This window comes from Macrobrachium rosenbergii, chromosome 48 (assembly GCF_040412425.1).
Source record: "Macrobrachium rosenbergii isolate ZJJX-2024 chromosome 48, ASM4041242v1, whole genome shotgun sequence".
Lineage (NCBI taxonomy): Eukaryota > Metazoa > Arthropoda > Malacostraca > Decapoda > Palaemonidae > Macrobrachium > Macrobrachium rosenbergii.
Genome location: NC_089788.1, coordinates 21,256,772 through 21,284,271, shown reverse-complemented (window position 1 = coordinate 21,284,271; position 27,500 = coordinate 21,256,772). Strand labels below are relative to the sequence as shown.

Here is a 27,500-nt window from a genome sequence, read left to right as displayed (position 1 = left end):
AATCATCATGTCAAAACCTTGTAAGTCAATCATACCCTCTTCACCATTCAGGATATGGTTCCAAGCCTGCTCCAAGGTTTGTGTGGTATCCTTCCAAATCTTTAAGATGGCAGATTTCAGTAAATGCCTTCAAAGATTCTTCAAGATCTGTTCTCTAGTGTATCCAAGCCTTGCTCCTTCTCCTTGTCCTTGAACACCACCATCACCTCTTCCAGGAACTTCCTCCTGTATAGCCATTCAGTTGCAAAAATAACACCTTGGTAAATTGGCTGAATGAGTGCAGTCATATTTAGAGGCAAAAAAAATGACCCTAATACGATCTTCATCACCAGCCAACCGGGTTGTGGTAGGATGTGCAGGTGCATTTGTCCACGAGATGCAAAGCCTTCACTGAATGTCTAACAATTCCAAGGTCCTGTGTCTGATGACAAATAACTTTCATACAAAAAGGGTTATAGAACCAATCAGAAATGATTTTGTCGATGAATTAAGCCTTTGCCAACTGATATCAAATCACTGGGAGATTATCCATCAACCCATGCGTGGCATGTGGTTGCTTTGAATGTCCAGCTACCCTTGGTTTGCAATGATGCCCACCAAAATCATTTGCACATAACAGACATGCATTGCTTTGAAAGCTTTTGACCGAGTAAAGTCTTCTTGTTAGTGGGCAAGGAGCAACAGAATAGACTAGTTCCTTCAAGATTGTAAGTTTTACTTAAAACAAGATATTTCTTTTTCATCAAATTTATCATCATCTACTGAAATTACTCTATTCCTCTGTGGAAGTATCCAAAGCCTTGTCCAAGAGTCGTTTTATTGAAAGCCCACTAATCTTGAACCAGAACAGCCAACCTTGAATGCTTTAAGCCTGCAACCCCAGGCAGATTTGCAAACTTCATTCCAGCAACCTTCAACTCTGCACAAAATAATGTGCACACAAGCAGCCCTTTGCTAACAAAACCAGACCAAGGTCCATTGTTCAACTTCCTCATGATGGTGTTTCGCCATCACCTTGCAGGCCTGACTACTCAACTTATTTTTCCCAAAGTCCACAGCATAATTCTAAGATTGTCCTTCTCAGCCTTGATGTCCTGCAGGGTACACCAGACAATGTTATACTTCTCCATGATATGTTCCCTTGGCAAGCCAGCCTTTATTCTCTTAATGATTTCCAGCTTTTGTTGAACAGTCAGCACCATCCAAGCCCTCTTAGGAGGTGGAGGTGCCATACAAATTATACACAATACTGTACACAGCAATAACAGCACCTGCAATGCTTCAAGCACAGCAACAAAAGCAATGTGTTTAAGGTAAACCATCGTGCCACAAGTTATCACAGCACCGATTCAGAGCACGAATGCCGAGAACTGACACAGAACTGGACAAGGGAGAGAAGGCCACCATGCTACAAAAGACATTGATACTCATGTGTAACCAGTTAGAGAAGGAAACTTTCATGATGTTATCATGATGCATACTCAGCCATTCAAAAGATAAAAGCCAATATGACCGGTAATGATGAATGTGTTTCTGCCAATAGTGCAAAAGTTTACAAAAAACAAGTGTTTGCCCACCCATGCACCTTCTCCCTGAAACTCTTTCCCCAGTCTACCACCCACCCCAACAACCAATAACCATTTATCAGCCTGCTTATGCTTGTAAGTAGTGTTACTACCAAAGTTCGAGTAAACATTTACCATCCGAATGGTTTCAAAACAAGAGCACCCCTAAAGTGAACATCCCCAATGACTTGTCAAGTCCTGGGGATCTACACAAAGGAGGCAACTATAAGGTCACCTCAAGGCAATCTGTTCTTGTTACCAGATGGAACAGTTATGGACTCTCACTTAAGAGTTTTGCTTGCCAGAGGGACCCTTTCACCTATTACAGGTACATTGCTACACCATTTTCTGCTTTTCGGGAGAAGAGGAATGGTATGGGACCTGCCCTGCCTTTATGGATGATTGAAAGACTAAGCCTTCCTTTACTTCTGAAGGAACAAAGATGGAAATTTCCTTTCCTCAAGGTCCTAGTAATGTAAACATGAGATTTCAACAAAGGTATTTACCACTGTCAAAAAGATTATTTTTTTTTCAATGACAACAGTGAATACCCTGCAAGATACCATAAAAAGTGTCATGAGTACCTGTGATTCGGTGCTGCAAATGGTCCTGTACCCAGAAAGATCTATTGAATCATAACTTATTCCAAAAGGGATAACCAGTATTGTATAAAGGGTACACTTTAAACTGGTACCTTAACCCACGACAAATAGATGAAAACTCTCACACTGTCAAAATGTTTGTAAAATGGTTCATACACAACTGAAGCAGAGGAGAAAGCCACATGAGACATTGTGGAATGAAATGTAATGCATGCAGACCCCACTCAGGATACACATCTTGCTATGTTATAGGAACAGTATGACAAGGTGACTGATAATGAAAAACAGTCCAGCTCTGACTAAAGATTCCCTTAGTATCATCATGGCCTACAAATTTAAATCCTTATCACACACTGGCATGACTATGACACATCTCAGTATATCTCAAATCACCTCCATGTCACCTGAATACAGTATATTTAACCAGCATGAGAAAATATGTCCCGGTGAATCAAAATACATCAGTTCTGCAGAGGACTCCACCTGCCTCATATCTACAAGCTCCCTGGATACAGAAATAAAACCCATTTCTCAATACACCATCTTGGAAAAAACTTATTTTCCAACAATACTTAACTGTGCTGATAATGAAGATGGATGACACAACAATAGCCAAGCATATCCAAACGGTTACCAGTTTACTCAGTTACCAAACTGCAATGCGCAGTACAGTGATTGCAGCTAAAAACCAAACTTTTCATATAAGATCACCTTTTCATGTAGAATACAGATGCCAATACTGTGCATTACAGCATCATTACAGACCAGAAGTTTGGATTCAATACCTGTATTCCTATCTTGGCAAGCGTAACACATAAAATGACATTAATTTTCACCTGGGATATAAAAAAAGGCATTAAACACTGTCACCCAGGCCTACTGTATAATGTCTGCTACACCACTTCCTCCTTTTCACTGCCCCATGTGAAAAATTTAATCACAGCATATAAAATTATGCCAACATTCAATAACAGCAGGAGTAAATTCATAGCACCTAGGTGGGGATCCCATAGGGATCCTTTGGTCTTTACTTTTTATATAGTTGATGTCAGTGACTATCCCCATCAAACAACCCCCACCCTGACAACATTTATCACCCAGGTTGCAGATGACACTTAGCAAACTGTGTACTTGGGCAGGTTGGACAAATACACAGCTAAGCAATCCAATAACAAAACAGAAAGAACCAGACAAAATTAGCCACTGGGAGAACTATAAAGGAATGTTTTAAAGAGCTGAATCATTGTAATAGGGGAGGGCATCCCTAACCGTGATGATATGGTGGCATAATGTCAGAAATAATTTATTCACCTCAGAGTCAAAATAGATGTCCTACAGCTCGTTGTCAATAAAAAAAGAAGCTATGCTGAGCTGCATGTCACCAATTTGATACAGAAAAACCATATTCCCCTGAAAACAATTAAGTAGATCCCTCCATGCCCATACCAGCCACATCTGGCAAGCTTGAGAGCAATATTCAAGCCTTTACTATAATACCTTTACCAAACCTTGTCAAGCTGGTATAACAAGCTCACACAGCAAACAGTTGTGAATGCTAGCCTTAGGTTTTACAAATGAAACTAGAAGACAAGATATGCATAAAATATTATAACACTGAGCTATACATTGAACCCCTAAATGTCGGTAAGCACAGGGAAAGGATTGTTTCCATAGATGGGCAAATAGATGGGCAATAAACAAATGGAGAATATAATACAAATAAAACAATATGACGAGAGAAAACTTGCAAAAATGAAAATTAAAGTAAAATGAGGATAGGATAAGTGATTGCTAGAGGGTCTCTAACATCAGCTGTGTCACTGTGGTCGATTATTGTCATTTGGAGAAACGTCTTCATGTCCGAGTCATCAACTTGTTTTAATCTTTAGTATGGAGTTAATCAGACTGAATTAGTCAACCTTCATTGTCATTTATTCCTGGCTATTAAGTAGATTTGATATTGTGCAAGTTAAGTTTAGCTGGGCTTTATCTAGTTTTGATTTTCTATATGCAGTTGTTTGGACTGACTGTTTGTAGAGGTGAAGCCCTGTTCAAAATTATTACCTTAAGATAATGTTTTTTTGGTTTAGTGACCTTTTAGATTTTGCAAAGCAGTTACCTGCTTCAAGCCTTTATTAACTATGTCCCTAACAAGTATGCTTTGCTAAGAAGGTTGTGGCATTTTTATGTTCCTTAGCCTCTTTTTATTCATTTTATCTACAATCTACTTCTAAATATCCTTTCAGTGTCTGTGCTTTTCACATGTAGAATTCCTATCTATCGGCTTTCAAATGGTCTTGTTTAGACTTGATGAGTGACTGTTCCCTATTTTCTAAGTATTATTATATCCTAAATTTACAATTTGGGCTGCGCTACCAATTTTCAATAAGTAGGAACTCCCTTGTCAATAAAAGCTGTAAGGCTCTCCAATGTTCAGTGTACTGCAAGTCCTGCGGTATCTACTTGCACACCTGTCTCTATAGTGAAGCAAAAATATTGCCAATGCGTCGCTTTAGGAGCAGGATCACGATAGCGATTCTGCCCATTCCCCTCCTCACTAATGGCTATCCACTCTCATCAACCTACAGTACACTAACTTCCCCATGTGCTCCCAAGCCCATGGACATCCAACAAACTTCGACTTCATTTCTCAAAACAACGAATTATATTCTATGAATTAATATACTGTCTTTCTACCAACAATCTTTTTTTTTTTGCAACATAGATTGGGGGTTTTTAATACTTTCAGCCAGGTAATCAGACTGCTACTATCCTAGACGAACTTGTGGAGTGCAAAGCACATTGCTCGTGCGTCTTTCTCTCTGCTAATTTAAAGAAAAATGTCCAATTACATCTTGTTCCAAAAGAAGTAGAAATCTTAAGTAACGGTTTATAAAAATTCTTAGGAAGAAATTCATTTAAGGACTTGCTCCTATCTTTTCTCATTTCTAATTTCTTGTTGACAGTTTTTAGTTAAATTTCATAAAAATCATTTGCCAAACAAACTGAATAAAAAACATATCCTCCACAGAGAAAGTAGTAAATACTAGAGAACTGCAAATAGTACACTGAGGAATTTGCCCGTATCAATAGATGGAATATTAATCAGGAAAATCAAATGTAGAATGCAACATAAATGAAATACATGAAATCAAAATGGATTCCTACGTAACTGTCATTCCATGACTAGACTACTAGATCAGTCTTGATATAGGTCCATTAAATTATTTCTGAAGAAGTTAGAGTTTAATTAACAAGCTACCCAAGTTAATTGTGAATAAATCCTTTTGCAACAGGGACACAAGCATCCTAAAAAAAAACTATGAAGTAAAAAAAACCGTAAATAAATCCCCTGGCAATAAGTTCAAGCCCATATCTACTTAGGAAGGCAAAAGATGGCTAATAAATCCCCTCGAAATAATGCCCCGTCCAACTCTAACTACGAAAGCAGAAAAATATTAAACAAATCCTCTCAAAATAAGGTCAAGCCAAACTAAGTATGGAAGCAAAAAATAATTTAGTAACCTCACAATTAGGTCATGAAGCAAAAAACAATAAGTAAATCTCCTCGCAATAAGGTCTTGCCTATCTCTAATTACGAAAGCAAAAAATAGACAAATCCCCTCAATATATAGTAACGAAAAACAAAAATATTAGATCCCCTCAAAATGAGTTCTCACCCATCTCTAAGAAAGCAAAACACTGTACGTAAACCCCCTCAGAATATGGTCATACCCATCTCTAAATACGAAAGCAAAACATTAGTAAAATTCTCCAAAAGATCAATCCTACCTCTAAGTAACAAAGGAAAAAAATATAAAATAAATCCCCTCACAATAAGGTCACGCTCATCTCTATGAAAACGAAAACGGTAAATAAATACACTCACAATACGGTCACGCCAATATCCAACTATGAAAAGGAAAATTAATAATAATTTGATTCCCTCACATCTAGGTCACGAAAAGTAAAAAATAGTAAATATCTGCGCCCATCTCTAAGAAGGCGAAAAATAGTAAATAAATGCCCTCACAATAGGGCCTCGCCAATCAGTAATTATGAAAGCCTAAAATAGTAAATTCCCTCACAACTGGGTCAAGCCAATGTCAAGCAAAATATATCAAAGCTCTTGTTACAAGTCACGAAAACAAAAGAGTAAATAAATCCCCTTCGAAATAAAGTCACATCCGTCTCTATTATTAACAAATAAATAAATTCTGTTGCAATATGGCCACGCTGTCTCTACCTACGATAGCAAAAATCAGTAAATAAATCCCCTGGCAATAAGGTCACGCTCACACCTATCGCACTATGACAGGAAGAAATGACGTGCATGGAGATAAAGAACAGAAAGAAACCTTGATTACGTAAAGGTTTTCCTAGGGAAATATGATACAGAAACCTTAAAAGGTCGTTAAAGTATTGACAAATAAACAATATTGGATGCAATATGCAACGATGAAATAGGATAAAGAACCTTGAATATACGATATCCAGAACTAAATGGATGAGAAATTTTAAGAAACATCAAGAAAAAAGTAAACATTTAAGCGAAAAAAATTGTGACATGGAACACCAAGTTATTCAATAAAACTATAAACTGAAACAGGCAAAATTAATAGTCCCGCCGAATGGGGTGATTGGAGTACCTCTAAAATAAACTGTGTGTATTGGCACATTTGCATTCAGTAACTGGCCACAGAATTTCCACGCAGGCAGGGAGTGGCAAACGGCACGGGACTTGCACTAACAATACCGTGCTATGCAGGTATTAGGGACTCTACGTCTGCAAGATTAATATCGTTAAAGTATGATACCGATCACAAAATTTCAAAAATTTGTTCATTAAAAGCTTCAGACGTTACCTCCACAATTTTCAGCAAAGTGCAAAAAAATATAACACAACATATTGAACTAATACAGTAAAGCTGAGCTTACAATTACAATAAAAAAAATGGATAACGTATCGATATATTTCTGTCCCAAAGTACAGCCTTACCTCTGGAAAATAAAGAATCTCTGCCGGAAAGGCCATATCCGCGCGCTGTTTATGAATTCACGATGCATGGCCAAGTCTGTCAATTACTGGAGCACCAAAACGTCACCACACACGCACACACACACACACAAGAGACACTCGCTCATGAGAGACCGGGACATTTCTACATACGACTTGACGGCTAAGAACTTCAATAGAGATATTTCACAAGAAGACAGGGCAAAATGCCAAGCAACTAGTGTACTGCCTGTTCAGTTATTCATCGAACAGGAACCTACGTACAGACTCTTAGGTGTCCAGATATTTAGGTTAACTTTTTTATTGTGTACATAAATTACAAATGTTCCCATAGTTAAACTGCAAGATCATAACAGCATTGCGAGCAACCGTACAAAGAGTTGCTTTATTAGTCATCTATTGGAACAATCGGAAAGACGCTTACCGAAACAACGAAATTATAAACGGCCAATTATCAACTCGTTTTACAGGACATCCCGGACTCAAGTTCCAGTGAATTTTAAAACGTTTGAGCAGATTTTGTCTCTCATATTGTAATTTATTTGCATTTTTTATCTTTTAATATAACAACAACAGTCGCTACCTGTGTGTATATATATATATATATATATATATATATATATATATATATATATATATATATATATATATATATATATATATATATATATATATATATATATATATATATATATATATATATATATATATATATATATATATATATATATATATATATATATATATATATATATATGCGCGTGTGTGTGTGCGTGCGTGTGTCTGTGTTCAAATATACAAAATATCATACAGCTATATGCGTTTATTGCCTTTTTTCTGTTTTATTGTGTACATAATATTATGCAACAATAAGAATGGGAATCCGAAGGTTATGAGATCCATAATCGTAACATGCCGGTTACTGTCGTATAATTATTTATTTTCTTGTTTGCCTTTCCTTCTGCAAGATGTGTTTCTATAGGAACTGTGAAACGCTTCCAATTAAGTAAGCATGCATGTATGGTCTTTGATATTATCTCTTAGTGAACGTGTGCTTGTCACGGGATGGTTTCAAGTATACAGTTACTGAAGCCCAGAACTGCAAGTAACAATTGTTACTTGTATTTCGAAATATTAAAAACCATCTTGTTTTTGCCACTTGTCTAATAAATGGGATCTCCCCCCCCCACCCCGCCTTCATTAAAGAGATACCTAATTAATTCTGTCTTTTACGCACAATCCTAACAATTACCCAGTTGACGGTAATTGTATCTGTGTAGGGCTCCCTATTAATCGAATCTTTCTACCACATTACGATTGATATTCATTTGTTGAAGCCGCATCGTGTAACACAAGAATTCCATAACATTCTTTCGTTATCCAATATCACAGTTGACTGATATTAAACCAGGTATCCTTTCTTTTTCATAATGGAAACGCTGAATGAGAGCTCATGTTTCCATTTATGAATTCATTCTTATTACAGTTGTAAACAATGACTAATGAAAGTGCAATGTGGCTTTGATTCAGTCGGAATATAATGCTGTTCTTTGCGTCCATTAATAAAGGGTTAAATCTAAACTGGTTCCCTAATGCAGATGCAGCAAGATCCACATTAGCAGTAATACAATGTCGTAGTTTTTTCGATTCCGGTGTGACCGATAAGGAGAGTTTACCTCGTTCAGTGGATACCGAAGTAATGATGGAGTCTCCCCCTTGCCACCCACACACACACACACACACACACACACACACACACATATATATATATATATATATATATATATATATATATATATATATATATATATATATATAAACGAATCCCACAAGAAAATAACAGGCAGAAATTCAGTACCAAGTGCTTTCATGTTTATTAACGCATCGTCTGGGCGTTAATACACGTGAAAGCGCTTGTGCTGATAGTCTGCCTGTCATTTTCCTGTGGGATTCGCTTATACACTGAAATGAAAACACCTGCATACTGTGATTTATTAAGCACACATATAAATATAAATATAAATATATATATATATATATATATATATATATATATATATATATATATATATATATATATATATATATATATATATATATATATATTTATATGTTTCTAGTGCAGGTGGATCTTATGACTCACAATTTTTACTTTACTCTAAAATGGCCTTGTAAGATACCCAGGACATATAAAACACAAACAAAAAAAGCAGTGCACGGAGTGGAGGGCTCCTTCTCAATGGGGAGTGCGTGAAACACGTGGTTATAAAAATAGTTATATTTGATAGCACACAAGATCAAAGGGAAATTTAACTGAGAACACGGTAAATTACTACAGAAGTCCTCCCGAAGGGGAGGGGAACTTGGGAATGCCAGAACACAGACCAAGGATAATTCTGCTACAGGCGTCTGTCTGAAACGATATTAGGACCCACGTTACACATCTAATGCTGGAATTTTGGGATTGAATTACTCGGGGGTGCACTGAAGGCGCCAAGGATCCCCCGAGGTGTTACTTGTGACTCAGAGGAAAGAAGCTGTGAACACATGGGGCAGGCTTGAACCAAGAAATATCAGGGAACACAAAGTTATAGGCCCAGAAATTAATAAATGCAAAAGGGCTAAGTAATCGTGACTAGCAACTCGTTTTGGGGTACATTACCACATTGTAGGGGCGTAGGGATGACGACGTCTTCTGCCGAGGACCACGTGTGGGGACGTGGACAGAGGGCCTCCCTCTCCCAGGGATTTCTTCCGATCGTAGATTGGGGTGGAAAAGGGGCGCCCGTGGGATGATGGAAAGGGCCGCCGTTGAGTATCAGCTCGCGTCTGGAGACTTGCAATCCCCCTTGCAGTCTTCTAAGGCCACATGGAATGGAACACGGGGCACAAAGGGCGGCGATGGGCTCCACGTGGCGGCAAGCGGAAAAGGGCAGAGGGCAAGACCGCCGAGACGTGATTCCTCGGCTTAAACTAGCGACCGCGTGTGAGAAAGGGCTGCCTTCGCCCTGACCTTTTATTGCTTCTGGACAGGGGTAGGGGGGGGGGCGATGTACTGACCCAGGGCACGCTGCTATCTCATAGAAAATGGTATTTGCATCTTTCTGTACCAAAGAAAACGGTGCAAAGCCAGATTACTGTCCCCCAACTATTATATTCCTGGGCCCTTATACCCCGGACTTTCACCGGTTCAAACTAACCCAATCCAGTATCAATTACTTCTCACAGGTTCAAAATAGACAGAGGCCTATCTATCGGCCGAGCAAAGAGAAAGGCGGGCGCTTTCATAGCGTATTTTGGCGCTAATCTTTACAATATATATATATATATATATATATATATATATATATATATATATATATATATATATATATATATATATATACATTTCTTGCAAAATGAAGGTAAATGATTGAATGTTACTAGAATGTAAGAGTTTTAGCCACAATTACAGTTTTCGACCATTTCAGTAGAGTCAACGTTGACCAAAGGTTGAAATTTTGGCACTTATCGTGATTTATATGAAAATATTTCAAAATTGATAAAAGTTACAACCATGAGTTATTTTTGTTGTATTCTACATGAAATTGCACACATTTTCATATATACAACATTATGTAACGGCTAATAGAAAACGGTGCAAAAATTACGACAATGTGACTAAAGAATTTCTGAGATTTTCAGCAGAGTTAGAGCGCGCGGAGGTAAGGAAAACGTTTTTTTCAAAAATTCACCATAAATCGAAATATTGTGCTAGAGACTTCCCGTTTGTTGCGAAATTAAGGTAAATGATTGCATATTACTACAACGTAAGAGTTGTAGCTTACAATGGCATTTTTCAACCATTTCGGTCGAGTCAAAGTTGACCGAAGGTTGAAATTTTGGCACATCGTGATTTATATGAAAATAATTCAAAACTGATAAACGCTACAACCATGAGTTATTTTTGTTGTATTATACATGAATTTGCGCACATTTTCATATATAAAACTTTACGTAACGGCCAATAGAAAACGGTGCAAAAATTACGACAATGTGACTAAAGAATTTCTGAGATTTTCAGCAGAGTTAGCGTACGCGGAGGTCAGGAAAAAGTGTTTTTTTTTTTTCAAAAATTTACCATAAATCGAAATATTGTGCTAGAGACTTCCCGTTTGTTTCAAAATTAAGGTAAATGATTGAATATTACTACAATGTAAGAGTTTTAGCTTACAATTGCTTTTTTTGACCATTTCTGTCGAGTCAAAATTGACCAAAGGTTGAAATTTTGGCACTTATCGTGATTTATATGAAAATATTTCAAAATTGATAAAAGTTACAAACATGAGTTATTTTTTGTTGTATTTTACATGAAATATCGCACATTTTCATGTATAAAACGTTATATAACGGCCAATAGAAAACGGTGCAAAAATGACGACAAAGTGACTAAAGAATTTCTGAGATTTTCAGCAGAGTTAGCGCGCGCGGACGTAAGGAAAAAGTTTTTTTCAAAGATTGACCATAAATCTAAATATTGTGCTAGAGACTTCCCGTTTGTTGCAAAATGAAGGTAAATGATTGAATATTACTACAATGTAAGATTTTTAACTTACAATTGCTTTTTCTGACCATTTCGGTCGAGTCAAAGTTGACCGAAGGTTGAAATTTTGGCACTTATCGTGATTTATATGAAAATATTTCAAAATTGATAAAAGTTACAACCATGAGTTATTTTTTTTTTGTATTCTAAATGAAATTGCGCAAATTTTCATGTATAAAACGTTATGTAACGGCAAATAGAAAACGGTGCAAAAATTACGACAAAGCGACTAAAGAATTTCTGAGATTTTCAGCAGAGTTAGTGCGCGCGGAGGTAAGGAAAAAGTTTTTTTTCAAAAATTCACCATAAATCGAAATATTGTGCTAGAGACTTCCCGTTTCTTACAAATTGAAGGTAAATGATTAACTATTACTACAATGTAAGAGTTTTAGCTTACAATTGCATTTTTAGACCATTTCGTCGAGTCAAAGTTGACCGAAGGTTGAAATTTTGGCACTTATCGTGATTTATATGAAAATATTTCAAAACTGATAAAAGCTACAACATTTACCATAAATCGAAATATTGTGCTAGAGACTTCCAGTTTGTTGCAAAATGAAGGTAAATGACCGAATATTACTAGAATGTAAGATTTTTTGCTTACAAAAAAATAAAAAAAAAATATATATATATATATATATATACTCTCCACCTCGCTTATTTATTTATTATTTTTTTCTTCAAACTGAAGAAGCCCCTCGGGAGACTAGACCTACGCAACCTTGGCTATAGCCTAAGCTATGGCTTGTAATAATTTATTGCAAGTATCAAAATCATGATCCTGACTAACATTATTTTGCTTTATACACAAGACTGCAAAAGCGAAAAGAAGTAATAACTTTGGATTTATATCCCAAATACATACATTATTATCATTTGACTATGCTCGGCTTAACTTTCATTTTCACTCCATCGCGACGTCCTCTTTCACAGTTTCACTGTATCCAGACTGACAGTTCCATAACTCACACGGGAGTCACGGTGAGCCGAGGGATTCATGCTACAGGAACGTAATTAGTTTTCGTTCTGAAATATTGTTGTAGCATTAATTTTTTTTTCACTGTCCAATATATTTCAGTGATAAGATTCTACATAACAAGTGGCCACCTTTTCCTCATACATACACATGTTTACAAAGTAAAATATAAGATTTAATACTAAGTGGCAACTTGAGAACAATGGTTGGCCAGTACCAAAATAAAAAGGTGGCACGACATTTTTAACTTAATGTTTGTGTATATGAAATATCACTGTGACGTGATAAAAATTAATTATATATATATATATATATATATATATATATATATATATATATATATATATATATATATATATATATATATAATGTGTGTGTGCATGTGCGTGCGCGTGCGTCTGTGTGTGTGCGTGCGTCTGTGTGTGTGTGTGTAAGTATGCATTCTGTGTATAGAACGTTCTCGGACTTCAATTTTGCTTTCTCAAAACTTGCACATAATTTTACCCAGATTTTCCCTCTGGGATCGTTTGAATAATATCACAAGGGAAGTGAGAAGGTTACATCGTAGATATGCTTCTAATTAAGGTGTTAAGTGGTATGTGATCCTTTTTAAGCATATAATTGCATGACTGTATACTTATTTACATAATTTCCAACACTGATGAGCTTAGAGAAAGAACAAGGGAGAAAGAGAGAAAATCCTATCGTTCCTCTTTTCCTTATTGTCAAATACTTGCTCTTCCTTTGCTGCGTGTTGCGGGCGAAGACTTGTGTGCAGAGGGGGCTCCCAGTCAGGTAATCATCTTCGAATCATTCGGGAACACTTGTGGATCTTGACCAGTTCTAGTTCACTCCGGCACTTTTTGTGACATAGTTATCTAATGACAATCTTTCAACCTGCGCCTCCTCATGAGAGTCGTCATATGGCAAGTATTGGTGGCTTTTACTCAATTTATGTGAATTAATACACCAAACTAGTTTAGATTGTTTTTCGAAAACCTCGATGGTTCTGTACTGTTTTCCATCACCAAGAGTGTTATCATGTTCGGGCAAAAAACCTCAAATTTACTTTTGGACTTGGCAGTTTGGTCTTGGCAGTGGTCCGCAAATGTTTAAGTGGTGCCTGCAATCCGCAGAAACAAGTCGTCATGAGACGAACACTATACCAACTCACACACACACATACACACACATGCACACACACAGGTACCCGTTTTTAACAGAATTCTGGTTGTTCAGCAAATGTTTATGTGGTAGTCAAACGTTTAGCAGAATTTTCTTGTCCCACGACCTTTCTTGAACCCTTTATCAAACGCTGGTACCCACTGCTAGCTTGATAACTGCTAATTAGGACCAACAAAACCAGTAGTTTCATTAGTCAAGAGTAGAAGGCTGGGAACGTTTCAGTTGAATCAAAGACCAAGTCGTCATGAAAGGAGCCGAGACACTATACCAATCATAAACTTGCAGTACACACACACACACACACACACACACACACACATTCTTGACACACACACACAACCTTGTTGTGTTTATATATATATATATATGTTAGAGGAGAGAGAGAAACAGATGAAACTAATCCCTGGGTAAACGATAAACACTTGGCATTGTTCGAACGGAATCTTAGAGAACAAACACAAGCACAGATTACGAGTGTTGTGAGAGGCAAGAAACAGCCACTGAATGAAGTTTGATAAAACCGTGGGAAAGCGTGATGTGTCATACAGTGTTACTCATAACTCGAACAACAATGAATAACGAACTCAGTTGCATTACACATGAAAGAGAACGCAAGCAGTGAGTAATTCTTAACCTAATTTGATTCCTCTGCTTATGAATAAAGAACACTGTACACCGCCCAATAATGCAACACACATTGGAGAGAATTCATGCATTGAGTAACCCTAATTCTGTGTCTTTTTCATTGACCTTCATAACGTTTTATTCAAGCCTCATAATGAATTTAATTTAATGTACACTAACAAAACTAGAATGTTGAAAGAAATAATAACAATCAAAGGACTGGGGAACACGGGAGAAGCTCCCAGTCTAACATATAGCACAGGATCAAGTTAAGATAACATACCTTGATAGCTTGTTTGATAGTATTCCCTCACAGTTCACCTCTCAAAACCCATTAAAAAAACACATCACGCTTTTTAAGAGCTATTTTACGAGTCAGGTGCATCCTGGCCATTTTCCTGGCCCGAGAGTTCGTATCTCCTTTTGACTTAAACAACTTTGGTATCGTTGAATATCTTTATGTAAGCGCCAAGGATTCAGGAATGGTAAACTGCAACAGCTATAAGCAAGAGTATTGCTTATAGCAAATTAGTAAACCCTTATTTGATGACGGGGGGACTAAACAAGACTGAAAATATAGTGTCTAATTGGTAAGACGACAAATTGTTGCTAAGAACTGGTCTCTTCAAAGCTTCAGAGAAAGAGAGGACCAGACGCCAGTATGCAAAATATTAAGTAAAAATACTTTCATGAAATTTTCCAGTCACAGATATTATATTGTATTCAAAGGTTTGACGTTCAGTCAGTTATTCTAGCACTACTGGATAGGTAAAATAAAACCCAATCTTTATATTTTAAGATAAGGTTCCGAACCCCGAAATCATTAAAAAGTAACTTAAAAGAATTGGTAATATCTTTGCATCACCAGAGAGAGAGAGAGAGAGAGAGAGAGAGACAGACAGACAGACAGACAGACAGACAAACAGACACAGATTGTAATTATTTTGTATTCTAAACGCAATGAATAATTTTATTATTGTACAAATGAGTCATTCTGTTCCCTGCAAACCAAAATACAAAGGCACCTCTTAAGGAAGGACCCACTGGGTTAAAACAAAGGTGTTAAAGGTAATTTCTTTTGAAAGAAAAGGTCAATGCTGCTACAAGGACTTTTCAAGTCACTAAAAAATCAGGCTTTTCTGGTACTATTACACGAAGGAAAGAACTTTATTTCAATATCCATTTGGGGTCCTTCTTTTTAAAAAGCATCGTTTCTCTATTGTTTTATATATTTGGGTAGCATATCTCCGGATCACGCACTTCGATGTCATTTAAGAAAGCCAATATATTTAACGGGAAAAGTAGTTTATTATACACACACACATAAACGAAATGACCGATTTTATGTCAAGTTTCAAAGATAACGATCAGTGTAGAGAGTGTTAAATATTATAAAAAAAAAACTTCAACGAAATGACCGATTTTATGTCAGAATTCAAAGATAAAGATCAGTGTTATCATTAAGAAGTGTGAATCTTAATTGTCGTCTAATACCGAAAGAGAGAGAGAGAGAGAGAGAGAGAGAGAGAGAGAGAGAGAGAGAACATTTTACACTTAAGAAGAAAATCCATTTTTTACTTGCCCCATTTTTTCAGTACCATATTCCCAATCTGAAAACCAAAGTTCAAGTTTTACTGTCAAGAAAATTTTACAAAGCAGACAAAACTGTCCCTTAAAAGACGCTAAATTCATTTGCACAAACAAAAACGAAAGATCAACAATGTTACGCTGACGTGCTGAAACAATGTTACTAAGTATCTTTTTCTAAATTGCTCTCATTAATCTTCTGAGAGACATGCTCAGTGATATATCTCTAAATTAGAAAATAATTTGGTACTGGGGACTCATATCTATCTATCTATTGTTTATGCATTTGTTTATGTGTGTATGTATCCATTTCTCTCTCTCTCTCTCTCTCTCTCTCTCTCTCTCTCTCTCTCTCTCTCTCTCTATATATATATATATATATATATATATATATATATATATATATATATATATATATATATATATATATATATATATATATATATATATATATATAAGATTTCAAACTTGTTGCTAATAAGTCAATGATCATTTGTGTCATTTTAATGAGCACTGATACTATGCAATTGTTTATTAATTTTGTGTCGGTTTCAGCTGTGGTTATATGAATAAACATTCGGTCATATTATTTCAGTGATTGTCAAGTGTCCATGCACTGTTAATGTTTGCTGGGTTGGTGGCTGCACGAAGAGAAGTTAATAATCAGCGGGGTTTCATCAGACAGTATTAATCTCATGACTTCGCAAGCCATTCTGATTTTCGGACTCAATAATGTTTGAATCTGTGAATCTTAATAATCCAAATGGGGGCAAATCCTTTCCTCTTAATTTACTCATTTCTTATCTTCAAACTTTCTCTGGTTCTGTCTGAAACAAAGAATAGTACATAGCGCCCTGTAACTATCATCTACCAAGGTAACTTAAATAATGTGTAAAGTCACTGCACTCACTGTCTAAGTCTTTTTTTTTTTTTGCTGGGGGGCTGAGGCATCTTTTATCTTCACTAAAAATCATTGGCTCATTACTTTAAGATTACTGCTGTTTTAAATTTTTTCTTCCTTTAGCTAACTTTTATGATGCTAGCTCAACCTTTCTGTCGGCTTTGTAACTTTTACTTTTTAAGTTAAGAAGTTATTAACCAGTTTAAAAGCCAGTAAAATTTAGAATTTTTTTCAGCCAAATTTAGAAACTATTATAAAGTTTACTGGTCTATGGAATTTGGAGTCACTTTTAACGTTGATCTAACTTATTTCTGAATGTTACAGTCAGTGTAAAGGTCAAAACTTAATTTTCACTGATGTTAATGATGTCATTAAAGTCAGTTCAAAAGCCTATATTTGATTTTCTCTGATTGGTAGGTAAGTATCTTGGGGAGTTTGTGACTATATTCCACGAATGTTTATACCTTGAAAAATTTGAGAAAAAGTGACAGTTAGATTTAATGACGAAAAGATAATTATTTTCCTATGATTCCATTGATACTTGGGAGGTAAATAAATGGGGATCATTGATTACTTTCACTAAACAATCTCCTTTTTGCTTGTCTTATTTTGAGAGGTCAACAAACTATTAGTTAAAGGCCACTGGTCTTGAGTCTTTGTCACGCTCCAAACATATTTTTAAAATTAGTTTAAGATCAGGTTGGGGAGGCTGAGGCATCTTCATTTGTTTTATTTTTTCCTCCATTCTACTAAAAATCTTTGGCTCATTAGTTCATTCTTTAAGACACTTCCATTTCTTAAAAACCGCCTCTGTTACCTTCTATCTAAATGCATTTGATTTCAGCTCACCTTTCTCGATGCTTTGTGACTTGATTTTTGATTGTTTTCAGAGAGTCCTTTGTTCAGGAAGGAGTCATAATTTTAAACTTATGATCTGCAAGACAACATATAGCCAGACAACATATATCATTCCTTTGAAATATTCTCTCTCTCTCTCTCTCTCTCTCTCTCTCTCTCTCTCTCTCTCTCTCTCTCTCTCTCTCTCTCTCTCTCTCTCTCTCTGAAGTGAAAAAAGTTAAAATAATCATCAGCCTATTATTTAGCTCAGAGACTTTCGTCACAAGAGAATTACAGCAGTGGGCTTATTCAGTCTCCAGTTTAGGATATCTTCAAAAAATCACCACTTTCCTGCTGTATCATCAGAGGTAAAATTGAAAAGGAATTTCACTTATTTCCTTACCATTTGAATACATATGATACGTTGTGTTACCATGCCAAAAGTAATTGAATTTCAATGGGCTTCAATATGACAGGACAGTTTAATCCTGATATACAAGGTTTTAGGACAACAGCTACAATCGGGTGTGAATTTATATATATATATATATATATATATATATATATATATATATATATATATATATATATATATATATATATATATATATATGTATATGTGTGTGTGTGTGTGTGTGTGTGTGTGTGCAGTCCTTCCAACACCTGTTGTTTGTGTTTTCCTAACTCCTCTGGTGACCTGCCCGTTGACATTCAGCTGCTCCCGTCCTTTCCTGCTTCCTTATTGGTCTTCAGGGTCGTATATTTAATCCTTTTTCGGTGGTCTGGGTTATCTCCCTTCCCTCCATAGTTTTGATTTTAATCTTAAAACTCCTGCATATCATTTCACAAGTGACATTGTCCTCAAAATTATTCCTTAATTGCCCTCTAACGTCTTTTCATAACACCGTCGGTGTTTTATTTTTGTTGTTAAATGTAAGGTCTGTCTTTTCTCAGTTGATCTAATGGTTGTAATTCCAGCCACGTTTGGCCAGTGGGGAGCTTGGTTGTGGTGGGGAATGCTTTGTTTGCGCTGGCTTGCTCTCTCCTTGCACGCTTTGCCGTTGTGTCCAATATACACTTTATTGCTATTGTCACAAGGTGCTAGGTTTATATATGCTTATATTATTCACTATATATATATATATATATATATATATATATATATATATATATATATATATATATATATACACAAATATATATATGTATATATATATTTATATATATATATATATATATATATATATATATATATATATATATATATAAATATATGTATATATATATATATATATATATATATATATATATATATATATATATATATATATACACAAATATATATATATGTGTATATATAACTATATCTTCCCAACTGTTTGGTGATTTTAAACACGCAGCGATAAAGATAGATAGAGATACAATTGTCTTTAAGTTCCCAGCATCCCAGGAGTTAGAGTGATACCCACTTGCCACAGGAGCTGAGGCTCCTCTGTCATACATGGGGTATTTCCTCTCACCAACATGCATACAGCCTTCGCCAGGCACTTTGCAAACAAAGAGATGCTGCCTAAGGTGAATGTTGTCATGGACAATTGGAATGTTGTGTTTTGAAGATTTGTTGAATGTGGAGTACAGAAGAGGTAGGACCAATTCATGAGACAAACAAAGGGATTGATATAAGTGTGAGGAAGATTGGAGAAATAATTGCTTTGAACATATGGAGGCAATTAAGTGGCTGAGCATGATGTATGAAGTTATGTTTGGTGGAAGGAAAGGTTCCTAAGAGACGAATGAGAGGAATAATTGTTCCCTGTGTATGGTTAAATGCAATGGAGAGTAAGATTGTGATAAAAGGCAAAGTTTCTGAACTGCAAAAATAGAATTTTGAGCTCATTCGATGTTGTTTGATGCTAATGTACACAGAAAACATGAGAGTGGACTGGCACCAGGAACAGATTACTATAAGGAACTGAGTAACACTCTGCCCTCCGTTTTGGAAATACTACCCAATGGGACTTTATATCTGCTTCCAACTTCCAGGCTTTAGGTAATTTTTATTTATTTTAATTTCCTTGTCATTTGAACGTTCTTTTATCTTATCTTTGAAACCATGTGCATTGTAATTAAAATGGATATCACCATGATTTTTAGATAACTATGCAAAAATAATCTTGATAGTGGCAAGGAAGAATTTTTTTCAGAAATATGTTTTTATATAAAGCAAAATAGTTAAACAATCAAAAATCATGCATGGATGGATCTCTCACAATTAATGCTAAACAAAATAATCAATATATAGGTAAATTATAAATCAAGGGCCATTCAAAAAGTTTTGAGCATCACTCAGAAAGCATCAGATGGAAATACAATCCATGAATCATCATTTAACGCAGTATCTCCTAATTTCACTGCACGTAGCCCACCAATGTTCAAGCATTGCTATCCAGTCGCGTAAAAGCTGGCACCGAAATCTCCAAATATTTTGTCATGAATGAGTCATTATTCATCATCTTGATATCTCATTTTCATGGGTTTCCAGGTGTTGCAATTTCGATGTGTAATACTCCCCATGGATGGCATGGCCTTTTCTAGGAAATCTATAACGATAACATACACCGAAACTTGAAACACAGAGGCTATTCTGTTGCTATCAGACGCCACCTACGTGGGTTATTGGGAAGAATAGCGCGATCATGTTTTCACGGCTTGCGCTGAACATTTAATGAAAGTTTTTGCACATGTTATCTCTCCTTGACTCTGAATTTGCTTATTATCTTTTCATTATATCCCTTATTCATTGAAACATGACTTTACGGATGGCATCAGTTGTCATTTTCTGTCCATTATTTGGATTGTTTCATTTTCCTCAACAGATAACCGGCGGAAGTCTAAACTATCTGGACTGCAGGATAAGACTGTATGATGCAGCTAATGTCAAGAAATGTTTGGTATTGCGACAAAAGGGCCAAGATGGTCCTTTGTGGATGGCCTTTTATGGCGATTCCAAAGTTCGAGACAAATTTATAATGTTTCTTGAAATGACTCCAAATTTCAACTGGTATATCTATAATAATACCCTAAAGGTAAGAAACATTACATCAATTCTTGTTACTTATATGCATCCATCATATATTTAAAATAATTAAGTTATGTCCTTATTAATTATATGGTGGTCTTTGGTTCTCCTATATTCAACAAGCATTCTTCAATTTACAATGCTAGTATGCAGCTTTAAGCAACCATATGTCATCAAAAGTAAGTCATAAGCTTTCAAAACATTACTCCTCCATTACTTTTTCTTCAAAAATTAGAATCAAAATTTCACACAAAATTCGTCTGAGTGTTGTTACAGAACAGAATTTTCGATATCTGATTTTTTTGTTTAAGTAGTGGAGGCAAAAATTAAATATAAATACCTATATTTCACAACCAATGACTTCCGCCAGGATATCTTTCTTTATGTTAAAAAGGTCATACAATACTTTTGACCATAGGATCTCATTCACGTAGAACTTGTACAGTAGGGGGATTAAGCATTTGAATTCTTTCATGTTCATAAAGAAAAAAAATTGAAAGGGGTTAGAGAGTATGTGTTCTGGTTAAGAGTGATGCACAGAATGTACTTTATTCTATACAGATATTGATAAGAGAGTTCTTTGAACCTTGTAGCTAGATATACGCTTTTCATTCTCCCTCTTCATCCTGTATTCTGGAGCACAAAAGGATCAGAACAGCTGCCTGAGAATATAAATAATACAACCAATTTACCACCATAGACTTAGGGCAGTTGCTCCCAAGAAAAGAAAAGACAATAAGAAACTTTGCGGGAAAATAATTATTGCTGAATCGGTATTATTTTTTAATAAAAACCATTTAGTGTACCTGAAGTTACGTGTGCTCTTATTTGACAGGAAAAGACAGCAACCACATGGAAGGCGTATACCTTGATACATGGCCATAAAATTCATTATTCTGTAAGTGTTGCAGGAGACCAAGATGCCAAATTAGATTTCATTTGGGCACCAAGAGGATTTGAGATCTACAATAAGTCAGTACCGTCAGGAAATGAACTTGAGTTCTGGGCACACAAGGCTCCGAGAGTGCCCAACGTGGTTGTCGTAGGTAAGACAAATCGTTTTGTTTATGTTTTTCTAAAAGGAATATATACATATACGTACACATACGCACGAACCTATATATATATATATATATATATATATATATATATATATATATATATATATATATATATATATATATATATATATATATATATATATATATATATATGTGTGTGTGTGTGTGTATGTGTGTGTGTGTACATGTGTGTGTGTGTGTGTGTGTGCCACAATGCAGGTGTATTATATATATTGTATAAACATATACATATACATATACATATACCTACACAAAAAGTTCCTTACAAAAAGTCGATGAGTTGTCGCCTAGCACTATAGGCCTGAGTTCGAGTCTCCGGCTGGTTAATGAAGAATTAGAGGAATTTATTTCTGGTGATAGAAATTCATCTCTCGCTATAATGTGGTTCGGATTCCACAAAGAAGCTGTAGGTTATTTGCTAGGTAACCAAATTGGTTCTTAGCCACATAAAATAAGTCTAATCCCTCGGGCCAGCCCTAGGAGATCTGTTAATCAGCTTTAGTGGTCTGGTAAAACTAAGGTATACTTAACTTTTTAACCTACACAGAAAGTACATAGCCACAAGGCATTGGAAACAATGGAGTGCAAGATCTTTCAGGTTTATTGTAATGTACATTCAAGCAAACTTTATACAACTGAACCAGAGATTACGAGGAAAACTCGGTTTTACAAACAACAACTAAGATTTATGGTGGATATAACTAATTCATACAAATACCATTACATTTGAGATAGCTGCTCTTTGGGAGAGGAACAGCTGTCTAGGATTAACTCTGATACTGGATAAACTAAGGAGAGATAATAGACATTCAAAAAAGAATACTTACACTATTTAGTTTCTCTTCTAAATCTCCTTCAGACGCCTTGTGCACAATTGGGTCAAGAGTATATAGTACTGGGCTTATTTAAATAATTGTAATTTTTTTATCTGTATTAATGCCAATTCGAAGATTATCAGAAAATATATTTTCATATTTTTCATTATACGACTAAGGTAACATCTATTTCTATGGGATTTTTAAAGTGCATCAAAAGAGCATTACCTTTTCTGAATATTTATATTAAGTTATTTTAACGTTTAATCCCATGCCTGTCTGGCCAAAATAAAATTAATCACAATCTATCCATGGAATTTTATTAACAACGTTGCTACTTTAGCGAGGTCACTTTCTCGTAAGCAGAGTAGTAACTGTTTATTGAAATCCTTTATAACAAAATGTAAAAATATTGTTTCCATAAATCTCTTAGAATTTGCCCTAAAGACAACAAAGAAGAATAATATTAATTTTACCTCAGATCTATACACACTTGATCCCATTCTGAAGATGCTTGAAGTTTATCTAAAGGAGAAGCTAAAGGATCTCAGTAATGCTCTTTAATGTTCGATGCCTCTCCCTGTTTCATCCAGTACCTGAGTTGCTCTTTTAGACAGCTCATCCACACCTGAAGCACTGCTAACTCAAAAGAAATGCATGACCTTCTTAAGCATTAAAATTGTATTTATACCTTTAATTTAAGGTGTTGTCTGTAAAATCGAATCTTTTTTTGTAATCTTTTATTCCACTGCATATAATTTGCTTGAAAATTCATTAGAGTCAAGGCAAAGGATCTTCTATTTAGTTGTTTCACTTTCCTCAAGACTATATACTCTGGGAGAAACCAATATAAATCCCGTTTGTATGCAATAGGGCGATAGATCTATCTATCTATCTATCTATCTATCTACATAATCAAAGTCCTTAAAAAGAAGGCATTATATATATACATACAAATAAATATATATTATAATATATATATATATATATATATAATATATATATATATATATATATATATATATATATATATATATATATATATATATATATATATATATATATATAAATATATATATATACATACATACATACATATTTATATAATATATGTATGTGTATGAGAAACATTTTTTGTCTTCCCACTGAATAGCCCTTGGTGTTAGGAAGCAACAATAATTGTTTATCTTTAGTATCATAGTTTTCCGAAGTGATCTTTTTAATAAAATAACGTCTCGACACCACATGTGAAATAAACTATTTATAACCCACAAAGGTTTTGGTTCATGGTCCTTCATCTCTGGAGCAACGACTGACAGTGAGACTCTGAACCAATTCTCTGACTATACAGGCGTATGGCGAAGTATGGCGAAGGTCCTCAGTGTTCTTGCGGCACGCACCAACGTGCTTGCTTGTGCGCAGTCGAGAAGCAGGTGAGTAGTTTTTGTGCTCTCCGGATGTGTGTCTAGGAAGACTGCCAGTGATCTGCAGCGGATATTTTTCTGTGGTTTGATAAGTTAATATTCCATCTTTTCCGCTAAGATGGGAAATGTTAACGATAATTGACTTTTAAAACTAGGTCAAAGGAGGCTTTTGCTAATTAAATAAATATTTGAATTAAGAGTGACGCAAGAAAAGACCTTTTACCTAAATTTTATATAACTCTATATTGCAATATTTGTTTCTGTTGTTCTTCCTCTTCCAGAGATTATACGGTTGTATCTCGTATTAATGCTGCCAGCGTAAGTCAAGGGGAAGACTCGAAGAAGCATGAAAAAACCGCACTCATTCAAAAACTAGCTCGACTTCTCCATTACTCTCGACTCTTCTCTTCGACGGCCGAGTGGATCGACGAAGTCATGGTGCGCATTCCACAAACTTAGTCAGGAGAAAAGTCACGAGAAAATGAATAAGCAAACTCTCAAACTTGCTAAATGATTAGATTTTTTCAGCGAGCATTCTATTGAGCCCTGCTCTCTTCATGAGAGATCCAAACACCTTTGTTACATTACTTTTAGGGTGGGAGATGTCCTCGTCCAAAATAAGGACTGAGGGCAGGGCAGAACCAGAAGATTTAAAACTATCGTTTTTAATCAGCTTCTTATCTGATCCATCCCTTGCTGCGTTAGGACAGTTTTTGTAGAAAAAATGGTGATCCTGTATATCTGCATGTCTCTTGATCGTTTATTTAATAGTTTTTGTAAAGATGTTTCACCATGTACAACAAAACCAGCATCATCGGAAAGAAGTCAGATGTGTCTCAGTCTCAGTGATTTTAGTCTTGGCCTAAAACCTTCTGAGATCAAATAATCTACCTTCCATTCTAGAGTGCATATAAACTCTGATTTCGTTATTTCCAAATACTTGAATTAAGAAATATGGTCATTGTATGATAAACATGACTGCTGTCTGCCTTTTTCAGACAGCAATGTTGAAGCTTGCTGGTGAGCTGCCAATTTTTTCTAGTACAATGTTAAACACAAAGTAGAGTAGAACAGTTTTCCCATGACATTTTTTTTTTTTATTTATCTTAAAGACAAGAATCATGTCTACAATAAACCATAATGTCAAAAACCACATTGACTTCCTGGATGTATGCGTTCTCTGAATGACTGTCTCTTAGTAAGATAAGCCTGGCAAAAATTCTGCCTGGTCTGGTATGTTGCTTCTATAATTCCTGAAACTATTTCTTGAACTCCTTTCTGACACAGGTGCATAAATTCAGAATCTATAAAATTTCGAGGCACGTTTTCTTCTATTCAGCAGAGTTTCTTCACCCCATAGAAAATGTCAAGAGTGATCCCTCAATTAAAACCTTAAAAACTCGATTAGTTCCTTAGTTGACACCTCGGCGTCGTTTAAAGTATCCACGATATCTAATTTCGCTGTTCTTTTACAGCATGAATAAGTCTTTCATCATAGCAAGATTAATTTCGGAACCTTTACCATATACAAATGCATTTTACGGAATCCAACGAACCATTTGCTTTTATGTCATTAATAAGGGTTAACACATGATCCAATAAAGGGATAAATAGTTTAGACCTACTGGTTTTTATATGTCACTACATTTCCTCAATGTTTCTACTGTCAGTATCAACTGGATTTTTATAGGGAGTCCTTTCAGAGCTGATTTGCGGTCTCTGGCATCACTCATAAACTGTTATGGATATCACGAAGTACATTCAAAGGCATATGATTTGCTATCTGCACCATCTTGCATGAGGAAATTGTTCTTCTTTTGCCTCGTCTGAGACATCGGTATGTCGAGTTGCATATAAGCACAAGTTTATTCAAATGCACAAATCAGCATTCGTACTTTATTTTCAGTATGAACAATTTAGAAGTGATTCACATTCTGCTCATTCTTTACAGCACATGGCTCTACGGAACACCGGTGTTACCATCTGGGACTCGACGATGCCAATGAATCTCCTCAACATTAAAGAATGCCAAATCCTTCATGACTCAGGGATGAACGCGTATCCTACGTACTTGGATCATAATTGCCATGACGATATCCACAGCGACTCTTACACGGTCGAGGATGAGAACACGATGCTCATTAACTTGCTCTGCAATAAATTTATAGGAAATGACAAGGGGACCTATTGCTGCACAGAGTAAAATTAAATCTTTATTGTGTCAACAGGGTTTAATTCTTTGTTGTAAACACGGTCACCCACTTCCCAGTTGCACTTGATCGTGGTGATGTTCTGTACCAGTGGCCATTCATTTATCTCTCTCTCTCTCTCTCTCTCTCTCTCTCTCTCTCTCTCTCTCTCTCTCTCTCTCTCTCTCTCTTCAAGTCATCTTCACAGAAAACGAGAAGTAATTAACTTTTCATATTTCTATTGAATTTTTCTTTTGTTTTATTTAACTTTTAAATTAGGACTTCTGTGTTTTTTTGTTATTTTTTGAACGAACCTTATATAAACATATATTAATATATTGAGATATAGATTTCATTTTTTAATTGCTTCCATACATGTTTGCCCTTGCCGTTTCATATTCCTTATCAAGATATTTCGTTACAAAGTATACAGATATCTAAAAAAAAAAAAAAAATACTTTCAACATCATCAGAAATACTTATTCTAGATCTTTTAAAAGTTCTTCGCAATGGGTTTTTAAACAATGCTTTCCTTCCCTCAGAGTTTCACCATGAATTGCACTGAAAATGTCTCGCATATTAACTGACAAAAAAATTCACTGGAAGGTGTATACAACTCTCCCTGTTAACAAACTGTCCAAGAATCGGTCTAAGGTACAACATCGTTATTTTTATATCCTAAATAAGGGTAGTTCATACAAATTTCTCTACAATATATCTTCCTCAATCACTCCTTCAGCGATTTTTGTCATCTCTTGTATTTGTATTCATAAACTCTTTATCGCCATCTAGAAGATCTCTTCCTAAATCAAAATCAAAAAAATCTGGAAATCTGAAGCCTGAATATCCACCAATAACCTGACATTTCTCGTATTTGTTTCTAGATAATTCCCCCATTTCCGCAGTTTCTTTTCCTAACAAATACCTTTTAAGCCTAAACTTTGAATTAACTGCATTTGGATGGTCATGATGACCATTCATTTGTCTGATGCACTCAAAGAATGATCAAGACACTCTTGGTTTAATTTCTATGTC

General features: G+C 35.5%; 1 protein-coding gene across 1 annotated transcript; it reads left to right on the top strand.

Moving 5' to 3' along the window:
- Positions 1–19,400: 19,400 nt before the first annotated feature.
- LOC136831003 (uncharacterized) lies at positions 19,401–24,745 on the top strand. The gene is made up of 5 exons (XM_067090945.1): positions 19,401–19,451; positions 20,753–20,962; positions 21,791–22,001; positions 24,129–24,285; positions 24,558–24,745. The coding sequence occupies exons 1-5, from the start codon at positions 19,401–19,403 to the stop codon at positions 24,733–24,735; spliced, it is 807 nt and encodes a 268-aa protein (XP_066947046.1). The 3' UTR covers positions 24,736–24,745.
- The last annotated feature ends 2,755 nt before the right edge of the window (positions 24,746–27,500 follow it).

Coding starts and splice junctions, on each gene's coding strand:
- LOC136831003 (XM_067090945.1), top strand. CDS start 19,401: ATGCATACAGCCTTCGCCAGGCACTTTGCAAACAAAGAGATGCTGCCT. Junction 19,452..20,752: donor ACAAAGAGATGCTGCCTAAG/GTGAATGTTGTC, acceptor TTTCCTCAACAG/ATAACCGGCGGAAGTCTAAA. Junction 24,286..24,557: donor TGTGCGCAGTCGAGAAGCAG/GTGAGTAGTTTT, acceptor TTCCTCTTCCAG/AGATTATACGGTTGTATCTC.